General features: G+C 39.7%; 1 protein-coding gene across 1 annotated transcript in view; it reads right to left on the minus strand.

The window, feature by feature from the left end:
- Positions 1-16384, minus strand: part of KNDC1 (kinase non-catalytic C-lobe domain containing 1) — a 69280-nt gene extending 52896 nt beyond the window's left edge. Inside the window, exons 1-3 of the mRNA XM_069796694.1 lie at positions 15705-16384; positions 10710-10908; positions 7017-7075 (exon numbers count right to left, since the gene is read on the minus strand). Coding sequence (XP_069652795.1) covers positions 7017-7075; positions 10710-10908; positions 15705-15803 — 357 coding nt within the window. The 5' untranslated portion in view covers positions 15804-16384. The remainder of the gene's footprint in view (positions 1-7016; positions 7076-10709; positions 10909-15704) is intronic.
- Positions 16385-21399: the final 5015 nt, after the last annotated feature.

The raw sequence follows: 21399 nt of genomic DNA on the forward strand, positions 1-21399 counted from the left end.
GTTCAGGCTTACATTTCAAAAGCATTTTTGAGCATTCTAAAGAGTAAATGATGGAATTAAGCAGAGAGTGTAATAGAAAATTAAGTTCTGCCAGTAAAACAGGTATGATGATGGGTTCACCAAAGAAATGAGTTTGAATGGGTAGCACCAGAAACTGACAGATAATTCTACCAGGACTAAGGAAGACAACTTCATCCATAGCAGAAAAAGGCAGAACAGTTAATGTGGAAGAAGCTGGAGATAAACAACTGATCCAAAACATTTGTGGGTCTTTAACATTAAGGAGCCTAGAGTTTCATGACACTGCACAAGCATAATAGGAGAAAACAATCTGTCCTCTTTTCCATAGATTTTTGCTCATGATGTGAACTATCTGCAAATTTATCCAACACAGCTCCTCAGGCTTCTAAAAGAGTAAACTTAAAGAACCAACTGTTTTAAGACAGAATACCAAGTCCTCTTTCACTCCCAATCTTCCCCTCACAAAACAAAAATCCTCAAATAAGCTCATTTGAAAAATGCTTTTGTGCATCAGAGGATAATCTTCCTCATTCTCAGGGAAAATGTGTATCTTAGCTTTAATAATGCCTTCTTATAGGAACATAATAGCTGAATAAGGAAGAAACCTAAAATATTATGTATTTTCATTGAGCAGGTTACCTGTACAGTCAGTCATTTCTCTTCTGAGGACATTTTTCTGCCTAAGAGACAGACTACTCCTGATAAAAATAGAAGTTGGTCTGTGAAAAGTTGTGTTTCAGATTTAGAGGCAAAACTGTAAAAATACCAGCAATATGCTCAAAAAGCCAGCTAGAAAAGGCCAATATGACAACTCTGCAAGCCCAACTTCAGAACTAAGCAACAAGCTGTAGGTTTTTGAGGTAATCAAATGATAAACTTTAAGTTAGTCTATACATTAAAAAAAAAGAAACAAGACTAAAAAAAAAAAATCCTGTTGGCCTCATATTCTTCCTTTGGTTAGCTCTTTGTATAAAGCAACTAAAGGGTGATACTTGCTCAGTATTAAGTTCCTGAACAGAACCTCAATTGGGCTGATGATGTAAAAGCAAGAGCAGGAGGATTCCATTTCCTCTTCTATAGCACAGTAGAGGTATAGGCAACCAAATAAAAGTAGTTTATTTTTGTCACTGAAGGAAAAGACAGCTTTAAATAACACTCAGAAGATAGAATGGTTTAGACTACAGGAGAAGATAAGTTACCATTTGCTGATGACAAGCCTTGCTGCTGTTAGATAGAATTAGTCTCAAGTGGAGGCTACATGAAATTAAGGGAAACAGAACTCAAGAAAAAAGGCACTAGGTGTTTCAAAAGACTTATTTCCCCCATCAGATAAAAACAAAACCCAAACCCCCTCTAGGAGAACATGTAAAAAGTTTTCTTTTTTTCCTCCTGCACCAAGAGCTAAAGAAAGAATAGAACAGTAGAGATAATACCACAGCATTCAAAGCTACTGCTTTAAAAGACCAGGGAAATGGCAAAGGCAAGACTTCCTTTATATCTTCTGCTGTTTTGATTTGGGAGAAAGATGAAGGCTTTCATATTTAGAGAAGGACCAACAGCTGAGATCTGAGCACTAGCTCAGTAATGATCAGCTATTGAGAAATACTGCAGTACCAAACTGTCAGCTCAGTTTTCTTCAGTAGGACCAACAAATATATACCCCAAACCTTTCTTTATTTCCTAGAACAGCAGGTTTCATCTGGCATTTCAACCCATGCATTTATATGCATATAAAATATTTGTATGTGTATGGTATATATCAATCCAACTGCCTTGTCACATTTCATAGGAATAAGCCATATGAATCTTAACTACTTAGTTTTCAAAAAATACGTAATACATTTTAGCTTGTCTTTTCTATTTGCACTAGTTATACCCCTTTCTGTAGAATAGTTTATTTTTAAGGTTGTTGAAACACTTGGACTTTTTTTAATATAATATTAATCAACTATAACCCACTGAGAACTACACATCAACAGCTTTCACATTCTAGCAGAGACAGGCAGTGTTCAGCCCTTTCTGGCTCTGATTCTCCCCCAGGTGGGAGATCAGCATACCCCACTCCTGCCATGAGAGCAAAAAGCAAGAACAAGTTCTAGATGAGAAAACAGAGGAAGTGTGAACTTCACTTTCTTCCCATTCTCCATCCCATATTTCCCCCTTTCCTTCAAAGTAGTATTCAACTCTGTATCACTATTCCAGTTCTTTTATTTCTGAAAGGTTTTAATCCTGCTGCATACTGAGGTTTCTGAACTACTGCATTTTATCACCTCTAAATAATGGAAGTCATTAAACAGAAGCATTATCCAGTCTGCTTTAGATATATAAAAAAAAAAAAATAGGCAGACAAGACTGAAAATTCACTATTTCTGTTACAGAGGTTCACCAGAACAAGCAAAATTGAATAGCCACATTATTAAAAGATTATAAATGCAAGTTCACACATGGCAGACATCGGTCCTTTATCTCACTGAAAGCTCATATCTTAGAAATGTGGGGCTCTACATCAATGAACCTCTGTGTCAGACTCAATGGCAGTTTTGTGATGCAGACAAACAGCTATTTGAAACTGGTTTGAGACAGCCAATGTTTTTAACCTGAGGCAAAGTTGTACTGTAGTGATAGAAATAAGGCTATTAATGAACTGACCAATATTTAACTATCCCTGTTGTGTCTCCCATTGGTCAAATTTCATAAGTCTACACTGTACTGCCCAGGGCAAGAAAATGAAATAGGAACCATTTTCATTAGGAAAAGGTTAAAGCTCTTCCTATTTAGAGGAGGGAATCAGGACTCAGTATTGGTTTATACAGAAGAAGAGTTGTTTGATAAGCCCAGTATGTAGTTAAGTAGGTCAATTTTAAAAGAAGCCTCAAATCTGTATTTTTGCATCTCAGCCTCTTAATGTTTTTCTAGAACAGAAAAATACACATTCTATACTGCTTTCTACAATAGCATACTAGTAAAACATTACAAAATTAGAGACTAGCCTTTATACTCAAGATGTTTCTAATTGACTTCAAGCTCAAGATTCAATGAGAACAAAAAGTGGTCAGCATTTCCTATAGGAAATACAGACACACCTTCCAGCTTAGAGGAAAAGCAGAAAGTGAGGTCTTTCCATCAATGCAGGCAAGTAACAGCTTCAGTCATCAGAAAGCTTTTACTGAGCACAGCCACATTACATACCTGCATATGCATTAAGAGTAAAAGGGAAGATGACAATAAATGTACTGTACAGAAATTCACCTTTTCTTTGGAGTTAGTGTGGATCATAACTCTAAGTTTCTCTCCTGTTCCCCTTCCTTTCTTTGCAGCACCAACATTTAACAGTGCCATTACTAAGGCACAATAGTAATATAAGTCTGTAAGGAGAGAGCAAAATTAGAGGGGAAAAAAAGTAACATGAAAAGATACCCAAGAGGTTCTCTATTTTAGTCCAGCGCTGTCCTAGAGACCACCGGTACCTGCTTGGCTGCCTTTTTTGCCCTTGCACTGTGACAATGCTTACACCAGGAAGAGGAGGACATAACAGAACTACCCTATTAAATGCTGCTCCAACACCTTAGAAACACAGCCATTTCAAAGTCTCTTGAGACTTTCAGAAACTGCAGTCCTTCCTCCAACCCCGCAGGCTGGAACTGTGGCAGCACTGAAGAAGTCACCAGTTGGAAAGCTCTGCCACACTTTACTGTTGGCACCAAAAGCCCCTTTCACAGCTACTTCCTTCTTAACATCTTTCTCTCTAAAAAGTCTATTCTATACCTGACACTGAAGCTGACAACTCCCTGAAGGGCTAGTTTTTACCTTCCTACTCTCAACAGTAATTGAAGTTGGTGTCATTATTCCCGCTTTACAAATGGAGAGCGGGTCAGGAAACAAGACACAAGTCTAAAACAGACCACGTGAAATCAACTACTTTCCAGTCCTGTGCATTGTCATTTGGACAAAACTTCAGATCTCTTGCTATTTGAAATCCCAACTAGAAACTGAAATTTTTAACAGTGTTGTTTCAGACACCAGGACAGGCACTCATTTCAGTTTGTTTCCTGTGTCTATTACCCTTGTGTGCTTGTGAGTGCCAGCTAAGTTTAGTAACTAATTAGACTGGAGTCACAATTCCATTAGAGGTCTGGATCAGTAATTCACCAAGCAGGAAACAAAACATCTCTTGTTGAAATAACTGTAGCTTTATTTGAGGGATTTAAAAAAAAAAAAAAAAAAAAAAAAGAGTTTGAAGAGGAAGAAGTCATCCAGTAGCTATACAAACCTCATTGTGTGCTTCCATTTTAGAAGCCACAAAATAGGTCATGCTCAAATCAAGTGAAACCTCTGGCTGACATAAGTATTTTAAAAAAGCTGAGCTTTGACACTGGAGTAACAGCTATCAAAGATCATCCTGAACATAATTAGTAGTTCCAACACTAATTTTTTTTCTTTATATTGAAATGGGACTGTTTCAATACAAACAGTACTTCCCAGTTCTCAAAAAAGCATACTAAGCAGCTGCAAAAACACTCCTTTGACAAAGAACAACTGAGTAAGGTCATTACCAATGAAGAAGCAAGCAGTGACACAAAAGATTTCACGCCCCTGTAAAAAGGGCAGCTTATTGATATACTACAAAGAATCTTATAATACTGAGAAAGCACAAGGGTCCAGGGTTTCCTCAGAGAGATGTACATAAACCACTGCTATTCTGCTATCGCATACTAGGAGGGTTACAACTAGGGGTGAGGGGATAGACAAAAGTATCAATACCTTTGAAAAAGAGAAGAACTTTAAGTATTGGCACCATGAAGGAAACAGCTAGCTTGAAAAGATTACAGTATTATAAAAACCTTGTAACAAGTACATAAGGATTAACCCACTGTAGGTCTTAGAAACTGCAAAAGCAAGCAGAGCTCAGTGTGGAATCCCTAGCAGAATTTGATCTGGTACTGAAGTACTTAAAATTGAACCAAACTCTACAAGTGGTAAAGCCTCGAAAGTTCTCCAAATACTCAGAATCCCATAGTTGTCTGACAAAACGCACACAAATCTCAGAGTAAAACAATGCACCTCTGCCTCAACAAAGGGGAAAGCCCTGGCTTTTCAGTCTTGTGCCTTGTCCTATGATGGTCAACAGGAAACAGCTGAGACAACAGGACACTGTTGTAGCACAGCTCTCCCTGCTTTGCAAGGCTCCCCAACTTGCTAGATAAAGAAATAGGAGCAATTGACAGAAATCAGTGCACCCAGACCTTTCCCCACTTCACAACAGGCAAGGCAGTGTATGTTCACTTCCTTCCGCACAAATGTATACCTTCACATATCTTCATCAACCTTTGCAAAAAGAGTTAAACAGTCAATGTTCAGAGCCACTCCTGATCCAAAAAGCTTTCACTGACTGTACAATTGTTGTTTGTGCTGTGCTTGGTATTGGGATCCACTGGGGCTTAACAGGCTTGCAAGTACTACTGAAACAGAAGAGTTAAGTAATAAATCTCTACACAGATGAGTTTTACCCAAGAGGGATACAGTGGCCTTGTATATCAGACAGAACTAAAATTTCAGGTCATTCAGTATTTCCACAGTCTTCCCAAATCCCCATTTCACCTTATCCCATCCCCTTGGTCTTTGAACCTCTTTCAGTGTATCTGTTTGCTATATGCGTAAGAGTTCAGCAACTCCTAGAGGACAAGAAAGGGTTGAGGGGAAATGCAAGTTTGCCAGAGGAGCAAATAATTCCACAAATCTTGTGTTTCTGTGTCAAGTTTTGGAGGCTTGTTAAGGGGCAAGGGATGGAGAACATATTTATGAAAAATCTTAAGTCCAGTTTCAGAAGTACAACAAAAAGAACAAAACAAAAACCAGTCACCTTTGGGCGACACTGGGACTTGCTTTCCTCACCCACATCTGAATGTAAAAACAACCACAGTTGCTAAGTTTACATGCAGTAGTGGTCACCTCCTAACCAACACCCACCTGCATTGGCCCCCTCTCCCCAAACAAAGACTCCCCCCAAAACCAGCCTGGGGGTAAGGGGAAGCACAAGCACAAAACCACTAGAGCTCTGCTGGCCTATATAACTACATTAACAAAGCACAGCAACAGGGAAAAATGTTGCATCTCTAACCTTCAAAGACTGTACTACTTCATATTCTATACTATCTTCCTGCCTTATCATTCTCATCTTTCTTGTAGTATTCCGCACTTCCAAGGTTCACTTATCCTTCCCCCTCCCCCTGAGGAAATACAGAGAACTATAAACACGAGTATGAAGGGTATAACTACAAAAAGTAAAAGGTATTTGTATTGAACTGTAAAGAAACAGAATAATTTTTTTAATACCTTGACTAGAACATATTGCTAATTAAAGCATTTGAATTATCTAAGAATACATGCCAGAAAAAATACTGTATTAAAAAAAAAAGGATATTAAGCAAGCACGCAAGCGCTCCTGCAGCATGCAATGAGATGGTTGACTTGGGAGGCTAATGAATTAGTATAAACAATTTAAATCTGATTTAATTTAACAATGTAGAGCATTTGTGCATTGCAAAGCAACAGATAATCATTTGTTTCTTCATTAAATCAAAGATAAAATTGCTGATTACCCTTCCATGAATTATTTTATTGAGGAGGATGGCAAACAAATTTTATACTTAGTCATAAAAGTTCATGGCTAATCCCCAAACAAGCAAATGTAACCAGTGAAGGATACCAGTGAACATAATATAGACCAGCTGTGGTTTAGGGCAACACATTATTCAGCCAAAACAGATTCTCACATTTTAACAGTTAGTGAACAAATGTTCATACAGAAAATTAATATAGCATTTTAAGTTTACTTTTTATTTCCACAAACCATATCTAAACAGCACAATTTATTATTCACAATCTTTAAATGTGTTAAAATTATACATTGAGAATGCTGAGCATTTGGTACTGCTGCCAGAAGTACTAAAACGATTAAACCCCCCTCTATTTTACAGATAAATTTATGAACTTGCCTCAAAAGTGTTACCGGTGATATCAAATTCTGGTGGAACAAAGGCACCCTCTGGATCATCTTTGAAAGCAAAAAGAAATGTGTCAGATTAGAAATTAGTAGCCTTGTTTGTTTAAAAAACAAGCCAATTTGGTGATACAAATTTAATGATACACTCATATCTGATATGAAAGAAACTATGTATATAGCAGGATCTTGGTTCACTCATATCTGATGTACAAAGAACTCATTATCCATGTTTCTAGTACTGTAAATAAAATAAAGTGCTATTTTCAAATCTTCTGCAAGAAGATACCATACTTTTCCTACTAAGAAACAAAACTGACAAAACACTCCCAAAGAAATATATCTACTATGCCTAACCACTTCTTGCCTTCAGACATTTATGTTTGGACCAAGTTATCACCTAAGCTGGTGTGGCTCAGCTGTGGCTTGCAGGTTTGATTTGATTAATGGGACATTTCCATTCACTATTTTCCACTGCAGACCTGGGGGATAAGGGTTCAAGCAGCAAAACCAACCTGAACAGCTAATTACCTCTTCATCTACAGGCCAGCTTAGAACCTTGACCTTTCTGCTTAGTTTGTTTTAATTATGATAAAGGAGTTGGAGGCACATTCCCCACCCATGTGCTGCTTAGCAGACAACTGAGCTACTGCAGCAGCCACTTTTAAGTGAAGAGGTGGAAGGAAGAAAGGAACATCTTAAGACAGATCGATGTTGCTGCTGCATCCAAGCATGCATGTAGTAGTATCACACTGTACTGATATCACACAAACCCAGTAAAGAACAGCAGGGGGTTAAAAAAAGTGCCCAAAGGAAAACCTACTCTTCATGTACATATTCAACTCATCTATACTTCCATGAAGCCAATGGATGATTGAGATCATTTACAAGCAAAGACTCCAAGTTTCCCTTCTCAACAGGGAGGAAAAAAAAGTATGCTCACAGGTGTAGCATACTCATCATAGCTTTAGCTCTAATAGAAGTTTTGTGCCTATACTTTAGAAGTGAAATGCAAAGCTCTTTTATTGTGAAGATACTAAACTCTGTTATACGGTAGAGAGAGCCAGAGAGGACTTTTTTCACATATTCATATATTGCAGCTACCTGGCATGGCTGACTACGCAGATGCCAGTAACCGATTTACAGTTCCTCACTATGTTCCTGATTCTACTTTCCCACTGAAAAAGAGGGGTACACAACTAATTCTGCATTCCCCTCTGTGGAATTCCTGGGAAGCAGGGCTTCAGTATGTGGAGTGGTTGCTCCAGAAGACAAAAGTCCCCCTTTCCATCTCCCCTTACTTAGCTTTTATAGCTGAGCTGATGTCACACAGTATGGAATATCTGTTTGGTTAGTTTGGGTCAGCTGTCCTGGTTATGTCCCCTCCCAAGATCTTGCCCAGCCCCAGCGTGCCGTTGAGGGGGTGCAAAATGTTGGAGAGACAGCTTTGATGCTGTGCAAGCACTGCTCAGCAGTAGCCAAAACACTGGTGTGCTATCAACACCTTTCTAGCTACCAATGCAGAGCACAGCACTACGAGGGCTGCTATGGGGAGAATTAACTCCATCTCAGCCAGACCCAATACACCCCCACCACATTTTTTCCTGATATCTGGAGCGGCAGAAGGGGAAGAAAACTAATGGACAGAAGATGTTTTGTCCCCCTCTCTTTCCCCTACTCCCAGACTACTGGCCCTTCTTTTAATCTCCCCACTACCTTTTCCCTTTCTTTCAACAGAACACTTTAAAGGCTATACAAGCATATAATTTTTATCACTGGTAAAGCTCACTGTATTCTTTTAATATAATGTTTACAATGGAAATTTGTCTGATTTGAAGAGACAAGAAGATATCAGAGCCCTTGGCAGAACATCCTATTGAATGTTTGTCACTTTAGCACCACAGAACCTGCAGGAAGCAGAACACTGCTAAAGCAGAGACGACAGGCTGTTCATTTTCTCTCACTGGCAAGGAAATCCAGAGGTTATAATTCTCTTCTGGAAGAATAAATCCACAGGCAATAACTATAGGGAAGCAAAAAGGACAACCTCCAAGTGCCTATCTAATAAACTATATTTTAACCAAATAGTAACAACATCTGAGGGAAAGGGGAACAGAAACAGTCAAAGACACAGTGGAGTGTGTGTGGGGGAAATAGAATACATACATACCTTTTTGCATTCCTAGAAAAAAATGCAACTTTCTTTAAAGAGAACTAATGAAAAGTCTCTTCCTCAGAGACTAACATGACTCCAGGGAACAAAATCTTTGTACATTTGCTTTGCATGGGAATTTGTTATCCCACATTTTAAGCACTTGAATACAGCAAATTCCTGGATCAATGGTTTGCCAGCTATTCAATTAGACTAAAACATTTAAGAAGAAATTGATTTTTTTTTCTTTCCCAGCTGCAAGCAAAGATCTTAGTTGAGGGGCATTTTTCATCCACCAGGTTTACTGTCTTCAACAAGTCTTTCATATACCCTTACAAATACAAAGCCAACTTTTCTTTCTTTTTTTTAATTTCAAGTTATGACAAGGTCCTTACAGTAAATAAAATTGATTCCACATTACCCTGTTAACATGGAACTAAAAGATGACTCATATATAGTTGTGAAATTTAAGCACAAAAATACCACAACAGTTATGAAGATATATTTTCTTCTTTATTAATTACATTTTATGATGTTACATGCTTATTTGAAATACTACCTTTAATTCTAAAGGCAACAAATATTCATCTGTTGCAAAGTTACCTTACCCCATTTTTTCTAAATACTGTTATCTAGATTTTGACTAAAAGAATGAACACTTATTCTGACATAGATTTAAAAATAAGTTAGGTTAAAGAAAACATAACAAAAACCTGAATAATGTGTATATGGACTAGAACTGTTCTTCCAGTTACAAGCTGACATAATTTTAAAAGGACTACAGAATAAGAGTTGTGTTGGTTCTTTTTTTTTTTTTTTTAATATCCTGAACAGGCTCAAGACAAAGACTCTTGAGATGGGTCATGTGAAAGGGGAACAGCAACAGTAACATGCTTTTTTGTCTGTGCTGAAATCAGAAGTCATTTTCCAAGTTAAGCATCCCTCCATTCATCTGCTACAATACCTGAAGGTCTTACATGCTACTACATACTGGTTTTTAGCATATTAAAATTCATTTCTCAGTCACCACACTTGTTGAGTTTAAAAATCATGACTTTAAAAAAAAAAAATAATCCTTTATTCACTTGAATATGCACTAAAATTGCCCCATTTTCTGTGGCCACAATCATCAAGATGCATTGAATGTCAGAATTCTCTAGAAACAGAACATATCCACAAAATGAGAAGAACTAGAAGAGACCAAGAACGTGCTTTACATAGGTAGAGACTTGTGCGCACAGATACACTAATACATAACCTACTGTGTTTAAAATGGAGATAAATTACATTCCCCTGGATAAGTCTTAAAATAACTAGGAAGAATCTTCTAAGCAAACTCATAAAAGCCTTTGTTCATAAATCACAAAACTGAGCATGTGGTTTCATATGGATCTATACTCACCCATTCCTAAACGACTTTTTGTTTTCTCTTTATTTTAATCACGTCTTAAGACTAGAATATAATGCTTTACTACAGTCTCTCACTATGAGTTTCCATAGTTCTAAAACAAATGGCCTGGAAACACAAATACTTACCACTGAGCTGTTCCATGAAGCATACATTGCCATTGGTGTTAAAAGCCAAAGTGTCAGGAGTGATGCAGAGTGTCTGGAAGATTGCAGAATGGGCAATGCTCTTCAAAGAATGGCAACACTCCAGGCAAATTGCCCAAATATCTTGCTCAGTAAGACAGCTATCCCGCAGTGACAAAATATCAGCAAGGGACACATTCTCCTGCCAAGATAGGAATTCGTAAATTACCCTGGATTTCATGACACTACTTTGTGTATGGTAGATTACATTTGACACAATTGGCTACAAGTAACATTTCCAGCAAGTTCTCAGACTTTCTAGGACACTGATTAACACCAAGAAACACCAAGTGCATGACTTTGCTGGTAACACAAAGTCTCTTAAGAAGCAGTTAACCTGAACAAAGGTATCACAGTACATTAACATCAAAAAAAGACTTACTATGGGAGCTATGTAAGTTACATAAACACTGCATCAAAGTTAGGGAAACAGACCATTCAGAGGTAAAAGCAGAGAGACTAAGTTAAAAGATTTTGTTTAACCCATGTCTCCCTTAAGCTCTCCCAGGTGCCTTTGGACAAACTGCTTAAAAATTCTCTTCACAGCAGTTTTTCCTACCATCTGTGATCTAGGAAAAAATACCCTTTAAATTAGCCTGTCTTAAGAATGATGGTGTTGTGAGGTTTAGTGGTGTAGACCATTTAATAAACAGTCAAAAGCCAAACAAGCCATAGGAAAAGTGTTCTTATACTTCAATTTAAAACCAAACACTTCGGTTGTCCTAGGCCTCCCCATTACAGCCAGAGCTCCTGGTGATCAACACAGTTTACGGACTTCATTTCTGAGTTACTGTCCTAAACTACAAGTCAACTTCATTTGACCTCATCATCACAGTAAGGCTATGATGAGTTCAGTTCCAAAAAAAAAGTGGCTCTAATGTGGCTTTTCTGGTCAAGATGTTCAGAAACAGTGCTTTGTTCGAAGCAGCTAGCCTTTTTATGTACATTTTTTAGAATACAAAACTAATACATTACCTATAGCTACAGAAGTAAAAAATTTTCATGAACTTAAAGGCATGACAAAAAACATACAAACAAAACATCAATTCCATCTGTAAAGAAAAATAAGCTAACAGAAAATGGAAGTATCAACAGAAGTTACTTTGCATCAAAGCTATACCACTATTAATTACACATAATATTTTCTCATTTATATGTAGTAATTAAGACTAAAGACTGTACTTCAAATGATATTAAATACACCTTGAATTGAAGATGTAGCTGCATATTACTTAGAATATAGAAAAAAGACATTATGTCATTCTCAGCAAAGCAGAATGTGAGATATCGTAAAGCTCAGAAAACTGTAGTGGTTTAAACTTTTAATCCTTTGGAAAATACAGTTACAACTTTCTTCACATACTTCAGTACTGGACAACATCAATGATATTTGGATTACCATTTACAGAAGGGTTAACAGTTTGTTAACATATTTTTCAGAGACATAAGTATTGCACTCATCCTTCAAACAAAGACCAATCTTTAGTGTAAAAATCTATTTTGCTTTTTGGTCAAAAGTATAATACTTTAAAAATATGAGAAAAAAAACAGACAGGAAATAAAGCGCACTCACTATTATTTGGGAAACTTAGCTTCTATTTTCAATATTCTAGTTTTCATCAGCCTAGAGATGGATTGATTTACTAATGGCGGCATTACTACAGTGCCTTCTAGCGCTAATCATGGACCCTGGTCTCATTGAGTTTAGTCCTACATAATAATGAACAGCAAAAGCCCTTACAGTTCAGGTACATGATACAAAAGATCTCATTTTCTCTGTGCTGTGCTAAGCACCATATGCGCAATGCTGCCATCAGATTTGGAGGGTGCATAAGGAAGTTTGCGCATCTTTATGGGGAACTTCTTCCAGGCATGAAGGGCAGCACAGAGGTTCCTGTATCTGAAAACAAACATATGACAAGGAGCTGGACCACAAACCATTAGGCTTTGAAGCTGACCAAACTGATACGTAGGATGAAGATAGGCTTGGAAAGGAAAGACTAACTGCTTATTCTATGGCCAACCAAAAGTAGTTAAAAAAAAAAAAAAGAAAGAAAGAGGAAAAAGAAGTTCTATGACCAAAGCAATGAACCAGTAATTATTTTTATTTTTAACTCTCCTAGGATCATCCAGCTAGGTTACATGACAGCATTAGCCAAAACTGCAAAAAAAGAATGTTTCACTAATCAAGATGCAAAATTATGAGAGTTTCATCTGTGCATACAGACAAGAAAGGCTCAATTTAGAGATTATGTGAAATAAATAAAAACTGCAACCTTTAAGACAGCCTCAATATCAAATTCCAGTCACTATCAGGACTTGATAGAACTTCTTTTGAGTCAAGCTTTGAGGTTGAGCTCTACAGTAGATATTAATCGTCACTAGCGGTATCTACAGTTTAAACCTACAAGACCATCTTTGTCTTGTGGTTATTTGGGGAGTAGAAAAAAAGATGATGGTGATCTCATGTTGCACAAACTTATCTTCCTTCCAAGGGATGGGAAAGTTAGGTGATACAGGAAAAAAAAAACAAAGGAAAAAGGAAAAAAAGAAAAAAAGGCCTATGAATGTTCAGTGGCTTCCAACAGCAATGGATGGCTAGGTGAAGATAAACAACAAAGCAAAACACCACCACCAACACCACCACACAGGAAGCCCTTCTCTTTCCAATGCTCCAGGACACGAAGTTATTTACTTCACAGAAACCAGGTATTTCTCAAATGACCACACTATCTTGACCTTAGTTATTAAAGCGCTATTGTGGCAAAGCAAAGCCTTTGTAGAGAGCGAAGCATTGAAAACACCGAGACATGCATTTGACTAGTTTGCATCCCCAAAGCAACATGGAAACAAAGTTTTCACTGGGGGGAAAAAAAAATCCTTTTAAGACTGTTAACACAGGAGTTTCTGGCAAGCTGAAGCTTCTGGTGAGCCATGACTTCAGTACTTTGGATCACTGAAAGTTGGTTCGCTTAAATTACAGGAAAACTCGAGTGTGTTACATAACAGAGATGCTGATGCCTTTTCTCTCTTGTCTCATTATCAGTAAAAGGTACTTGCAAAAGCAATTACTGTTTAATAACTACGAAAAGTGAACTGGTCAGACAACCATGCTTTAATTATTCACTTTAGTTCTCAATTTTCCCTTATATTTTCCTCGGAAAGTATAAAACAGTTCAGCAGCATATGTAATTAAGTAGAGGAAGAGAGAACAGGAAGAGAAAACAAATTAATTTGCCACAGACAGCGTCTTAAAAAATTTGAAATTAAATATTAAAGTGTGAGATGAAGAAAGCCCTAGTAAAGAAAGGCATTTGAAATATATTCTCGCCCTCAGTATTTCCTATGCTTCAGCTCAGGCAGCTTCTTGCTTCACATATTGGCTTTTGTAAACCACATACATCGGACACGAACCTCATTCCTTATACTACGTACAGTGATGAGAAGCACAGGCTCCATTAAATGACTAAGCAGCTGAGAGTTGGGTACATCAGCATTCACAGCTTTCTGGCACCTAAGTCTTTTTGCCAAGATAATTCACTCAAGCTTCAAAAAAATCTATTCCAGAATCATGGAAAATGTGGCAAACACCATTCATTAAATTAATCTCATTTGAAGAAAAACACTGGGTTGCCTGGGTAAGCTCACCAAGTACTCTTCAAAGCAGCCCTTTTGCATTAACTTCTCTAATCACCAGGTGATAGGTCATGCTCATTCTCTCAACAGGAATATTGAAAATATTCATCTGCCTGGAATAACCAAATAGAAGGGACTAGTGGGAATCCACAGTCCAAGTATATATTGAGCAGGTGAGAAAAATGGGCTCAGGTCTTCCTCACACAGAAGAGCTGACCCTCAGCCTTCTCCCATCCTGAAGAAATACTCTAAATATTTAAACTAACCTGTAAAAAGGAGGCCACTACCACCTTCTTTCTATATTTTGCATGGGCCAGCCCGAGAGGGCCTACTACACAGAACACTACAGATGATGTGAGGAAGAGCCAAACTGCTGAGCCATTAGATGTCTTACGAAAGCTGGAAGGGACTTTTCACTTTCAAACTCACTTTTAAATCCTGATTCAACTTGGGTTCTTGAGATAGCAAGTAAGAAAGTTTGCAAGATCTGGTTTGGGGAACAGGTGGCTCACACACGGTTCACCCAACTTTTACTTAGAAGAAACCCCAAAACATTTTGCCCAAATGTTCACTAGGGGGTAAGGAACACACTTCATGTGGAAAGATACAAAGAAAGATGAGCAACAGCAATAAAAAGCATGTGCAAACCCACACACAAATTGAGACAAATGTGACAACAGAACTGGGTTTAGCTACAGGTTATTTGGCATAACAACTGAAGAAACAGATTTAAGTTTGGGTTTTTTTTTCCTTTTTTATTTCCCAGTGACAAAGGCCTTTTTACACGGGGCAGCAAGAAATGGCTGTACAAAAATCTGGTTGGGAGCTACTGGAAACACTTTGCCCATGTAATTAATTTCCCGTTATCATGTGCAACAAGGACACGTACATGCCAACTGCAGCATTAACCCACGACTACGACAGGAGTTAGGACACACTCCACACTTGAGGACCATGACTTTGCTGTTGTGTGGAGAAGGTGCACGGGGATGGACTAAGCCCAACGTGGTAGCTGGGATCACTGGACAGGAGAAAGCGGGGAACCCACGGGGAACACAGGGAAAGCGAACGGCTACGTCGACGCGGCCTGGCCGCTCCCGGTGGGGCGGGCGAGCCCCCGGGCCCCAGTCGTCCCCGGGGCCCGGCGCAGCCGGCGGGCTGCCCTCACAGCGCGGGCGGAAGGAAGGAGACGCCGCGGGTGGCGGGGGGGGGGGGGGTGTCCGCGGGCCTCCCCTGAGGCCGCCTCAGCACAGGTGAGCGCAAGGGCGGCGGCGGCTCCGTCCCCGCACCTGCCTCACTCACCTCATCCTCCAGCAGCGTCGGCAGAGGCTCGAAGTCGTAACAGCTCACCTCCTCCTCCTCCTCATAAAACACGTCCTCTGCAGAGCCAACGGCCTCCATTCCGCCCGGCGAGGGAGCAGAGGCTTCACCCCCGCAGCCTCCCTGCGCGCCCGGAGCACGGCCCTCGGCCGCAGTGCATCCCCACACCCGCCCGCGGGCTGCCCCCGGCGGCGACCCCCACGGCGCCGGGCCCGCCCGCCCTGCCCGTCCCGCTTTAACCCCTTCCCCTCCCGGCGGGGCCCGGCCCGCGGCCCGCCGCCGCCCGCTTAAGCCCTCGGCTGGGGCAGCGCTGCCATGGCAACGCGGCCCGCCGCCGCCTCGCCCGCGCGGCGCGGCCTCACTGCGGCGGCTCCCGCCCTCCTGCGTCGTCGGCGCCCGCCCCCGCCGCCCGCCTCGCCCCTCGCCCCGGTGCGGCCCGGGCCGTCCCCGAGAGTCCCCGGGGGCCGGCCGCGAGTCCCGGCGCGTCCCCCGCGCCCCCTTCTCCCCGCTCGCGGCGGACTCCCGTCAAGACGGCGATGGCGTGGCGGTGGGCCCTGAGGGGCGCGCCCGCCGCGGTGCCAGCTGCGCCCGCCGGGGCCCCGCGGCAGCCGGGGCCGGTCCCCGGCTCGGCCGCGCTCTCCGGGCGAACGGGGGCGGCGGGAGGGAGAGCGGGCTAGTGTCGGGCGAGGGGCCGGGGCGGCGGCGTTGCCCGGCGCCCGAGGTGCCGGGAGTCGGTACGGCCGGAGAGCTGCTCCCTCCCGTGAGGGGCACCTCGGGTAAGCTTAAATCCCCGCCCTGCCTGCCCGTGTGCCTCGGCCTCGTTTTATCGTCACCGGGTCCGCAAATCACTGGTTTTACTGGATAAACCACAGCGTTTAAAATTAGGCAGGTGACCATGTATTTGCACGATCGTGGCCAGAACTCCTGACGCGGTTCCTAACAAGCACAAACAAAACCAGTCCAGTATTGCCAGCTTTCTGTTCATTAGCCCTAGCCCATTTTTGCTATCCACAGGGTTTAGGGTGCCTAAAATAACTTAAGACTCCCTTCGAAATTGAAGGTTCGAGATGAAGGATTCCCTCAAAAGTACCACCTGCGTAGGCACGTTTTTGTTTCAAGTAAACCCCATTGTAAACTGCAAATGGTGGTGTGTAAACGGGCCGTGGCCGTTCCCCTTTCTGCCTGGGAAGGGGAATCGGCATTCGGTAACGGACAGGTAGCTGTGTGCTGCACGAACCCCTGAGCAGCTGTCTCCTGATTTAACTTTAAGCATGCGTGCTGCCACATCAAATCTTACATGTCCATTTTAACCAGTGCAGTGGATGGAGAGAATAGACCACTTTCTCCTGTAATTAAATTTCACAACTAGAGGTACTGGGAAAATAATAGTGCCATTTTCATTATTCTGCTTTCCTGTCTTCCTATAATTCTATGTCAAAATGGAGTACGTTAATGAATTAATCTGTGCACAGTACATCAAGCAAAGCAAGAGTTTTACATTATTTTTTTGTATGCAGTACTCTTTGGAAAAGATTAATACTCTATTAAAACATACATTAACAAACACTGTGAAGCAAACAAAGATACTTTGACTAACTGCCCCATAAAAGTCATCCTCCAGCAGTTGTAGGATTTCTCCCAATTAAACATTAATTGGATACATTCCATAGTTATGGCATGCTGCTGAGCAAAAACCCAAACCCAGGCAGATTGGAGTATTTCATATATATGCTGTCTTCTTACTAACATTTTGAACTAAATTGATGTGAACAAAATGTATATATACTTATAATTTGGTAACTCAGGCTTTTAATTGTGAACAAATATTAAAGCATGGGAAACAGTGAGTACTTGGTGCTTCTAAAAATAAAGCCCAACATTACTCCAATAATAATATTATTATAAAATGTTTCTTAAAATGTATTTCACTGGCATATTTGGCCAAATGATATTCTCAGGCAGCATGATCTACTCAAGAAGAACCCTGAATTCTGGACCCTTGTGGGCTGGACTCATAAGTGCATTGTAAAGAAAAAGAAAAGAGAAAATTTTCTCTGGTGCCTAAATTGGGTCTAAGATCTACACTCGTCCATAAATACATCTTAGACGAGCACTCCCTTGCAATCACCACTTCAGCATTCACAAGCATTTCTGAAAATGATAGTTTAAGTCAAGCCTATGGATGCTGCACAGAAATTAACATGGTAGTTTTGAAAGGATCAATATTTTTTGTTGAATAAGAGAAATTCCCTTGCTAAAAGCAATTAGTAATTGAGTGATAGGGCATTTCTGTGTAAGGTTAGCAGACTCAGATTCAGATACATACCCGGCGTTATTTGGACCGTGAATCTAGGCTTGGGTAGATTTTGTCAGAGTAAGTGACTAACTGACTGCATCCAAGTGATTTGAGATACTTGAGACCGATCTCCCAGTTGCTCTGGTTAACTTACTTGCTCTGCTGAAGAACTATTTATGCCAAGTGGAATATGTACAAAGTGGAAAACAAAATGAAATAAACACAGGATTCCTCTGTAAAAAAAACCTTGTAGCGGACTTGGCCTTATCACAAGTGCCTTGATAGGCAGGACAGAGCTGTCACTGGAACTGATATGGTTTGGTAGATTTTTCCAGAAAAATTGCTGTACTAAGCCTTTGCTCTCATCAGTAATTCTGTTGCTTTGCTTTCCTCGTTGGTCTCACGGTTGAGACAACTGTCAGAAAAGGCATTGTAACTTGTTTGATACATTCATGTAGCAATTCTCACACTAGAATATTCATTCTTATTAACATCTGCAATTAATCATGGCCCATGGGAGTTGTTGGAGGACATGCAACACTACACAGTTCAGCATTAGAAAAAACCCCCACATGTAGATGAAGCTGTCAGTTTGTCTGCAGTCATATTTTCTGTTCTTTCTTTTCCACAATATTGCTTAAGAAAGTTAAAGTTCTTAAGAGGTCATTGTAGGGTATTAGTAGGCATTGTCTGAAAGACGTTTTGATGGATATGTGAGTGGTTGTGGGAATTATTTTCTGAGTCTGAGGCTGGCTGAACATACAAGTGAATATCATATTAAAACCAGAAATATATAGAAGAGCAATCAGGTTCTCAAAGGTGAGGGTTCTCAAAAGGCAGAAATAAAAATGTTATTTTGCACTAATAATATTCTATAGCCTGAAAAGAAATAAGAAATGTTAGCATACATTAAAGGAATATACTGTGACTAAAATTGTTGTGGTAAAGGATATTTGAAACAGGTTTCATTATGGAAGTACGAGAGAGAGGTTTCATTTTGCTGTGATCAGATCTTGAACATGAACTGAGATCTCTTTAGCAACAACTATACCAGGAATCACAATTATTAGAGATTTTGACTTCTTAATTGTAGATTAGAGATCAAAAACTACTAAGCAGAGGTAAACTCCAGGTATAGTGTAGATATATATGAGAAACCTCTTGACCAAAAGAGTAATTGCAACAGCACAGAGTTTTGTATCTTACACTTGGTGTATGATCACAGACAATACAGAGGGACTGGATCAAATACTCCTGATTTCAGTCTTCTCACAGTTTAGCATGCTCCCCTTAAGCTGTATCTAATTTGTAGTAAATGCAGTAGAGTTAGGGCAGTTTGTAATTTTCACATAAGCAGTGTTTGCAGCAAAATAGCTGACTTGATTTCTGTCTCTGACAGCAGTCGATGGCAGACATCTAAAGAGTGTAGGAACAAGGTAGTTATATACTACGCTCTTCCAGTACAGTCTCACAGCCTCCAGAGTCGCAGTTCAGATATTCCCTAAGGCAGTGGTAGTGTCTACTGGTTTAAGAGACACTGGAATATTTTTCTTTAATGAATTTGTTCATTCACTTTTTGAGTCTGAATAGTTTTACTATCCATCATATCCTACTGCAAAATTCCTCAGCTGACCCACACATTGCATAAAGTAAATTCTTTGTTTCATTTGAGGCCCCTAATTTCTTGTGTTTGAAAAGGTGGTAGATAGATTCCCTATTTATCATCTTTCTATCATTTATGATACTATAGAGTTGTCATATCTCCCCTAGTTTAATCTTTTCAGTTGAAAGGTCCTGGTTTAGTTGCTCATTTGCAGAATAGAATTTTTTCCATGACTTTGATCATGCTTTAGCACTTCATGGTACTTTTTCTAGTTGTGTCATTATGTAATTAAAAATTGTGAAAGAGAAGGTTGGAACCTGAATGAATGAATGAATGAGAGAAAGAAAAAAGAAAGAAAAGAAAGAAAGAAAGAAAGAATTGGTAGACTCTCAAGAGATTTTTGAAAATAATATATTAATGACCTGCAAACTTAAAGGAAGTACTTCTCTTAACCATGACACTGATTTAGTTATGAACCTTGTGCTTTTTATTTCCAGATATCTGGATTCATGGGATATTGTAAAAAAATAATTCAGTGGGCGCTAGCCACAGAGAGTACATTCATGGTAATTCAGGGAGTGACTGTCAGCACCCCTGTCTCTGCAACATAACCTAAATACAAGCTACAGGAGAAAGGAAATTGTATAGGGTACTACTGTTATGCCACTTTGTGCCACTGGAGATGTCTTTCATGTTCTTTTGTAGGTTTTTCCTTTTCATTATAGTACTTTGGTTATTCTTTTTAATAGATTATATAATCATAATTGACTATTAAAATTTTGAAGTACCAGCCTTGTAGATGAAAGGTACACATTTGTTACACTATAATTAGATTGTACATTCTCCTTTTAAGAGTTTTTTTTAATGGTACTTTGCCTGAAGGTTCTCATTTTAATTTAGTTTGGGTGAAACAGGGAACTGAAGGATTGCAGTATAAAGAATTGGGTTTTGTGTGTGTATGACTTACATCCTTTTCAATTGTTTGGTTTTTGTTAATCAGAGATTGCTTTCATGGCATGGGCTTTAATAATTTTACAGTCTATGAAACTACTGTTCTTCCTTTAGCAGTTATATATATTTCAAGACAGAGAAAAGCTTTCTGCCAGTTGCCAACTGCTTCTGCCTCTGTGGCAGCAGTGAGAAAGCACTGTAGTAAAAAGCAAATTATGTGTTGCTACTACTGAAAAACCTGAAAGAATTCAAAGGTAAAGACTGCATTTTTTAAACCAGCCCCATTGCTGCTACGAATTGTGTATGAGCATAAATCTGCTTGCCTGAAGTGACAGGTTAGTTTGTATTCCAAGTACTTTGGGATCTTACAAAGGCGATAGGGATGCGTTAGCTTTGCATTTCTGAAAAGGATCAGAAAATTATATGCACAGACTGCTTACTGTATGGGAAAACCCTATATAGGCATTCCCTTTTCATTGGTTTGAATGGTAGAAATGTAGACTTCAGAATCATCAAGCACAGTCTTTAGTCATTATAGGCACCTGTCACATCATTCTTTTCAGAGAAATATCAAACTCACCTGTTCCTACATGTTAGGAGTCTTCTGATTTCCAGCCTCTACTTATACTTATTCACTTTTGCCCCAGCATTTTCTTTTATCTTTTAATCTCAGTTCCTGTTTCTTTACAGATTACCATATTACATGTACATCTGTTCTGTTGCCTTTGACTTTGTTTATGTCTTTTCCAAACAGTGCATTTTCTTAAACCTGTGTTCTAGTCATGATTGCTTTTCTACTGCACTACACTTTTGTTGTCTTAATTTCA

The sequence above is a fragment of the Haliaeetus albicilla genome, chromosome 11, assembly GCF_947461875.1.
Source record: "Haliaeetus albicilla chromosome 11, bHalAlb1.1, whole genome shotgun sequence".
Lineage (NCBI taxonomy): Eukaryota > Metazoa > Chordata > Aves > Accipitriformes > Accipitridae > Haliaeetus > Haliaeetus albicilla.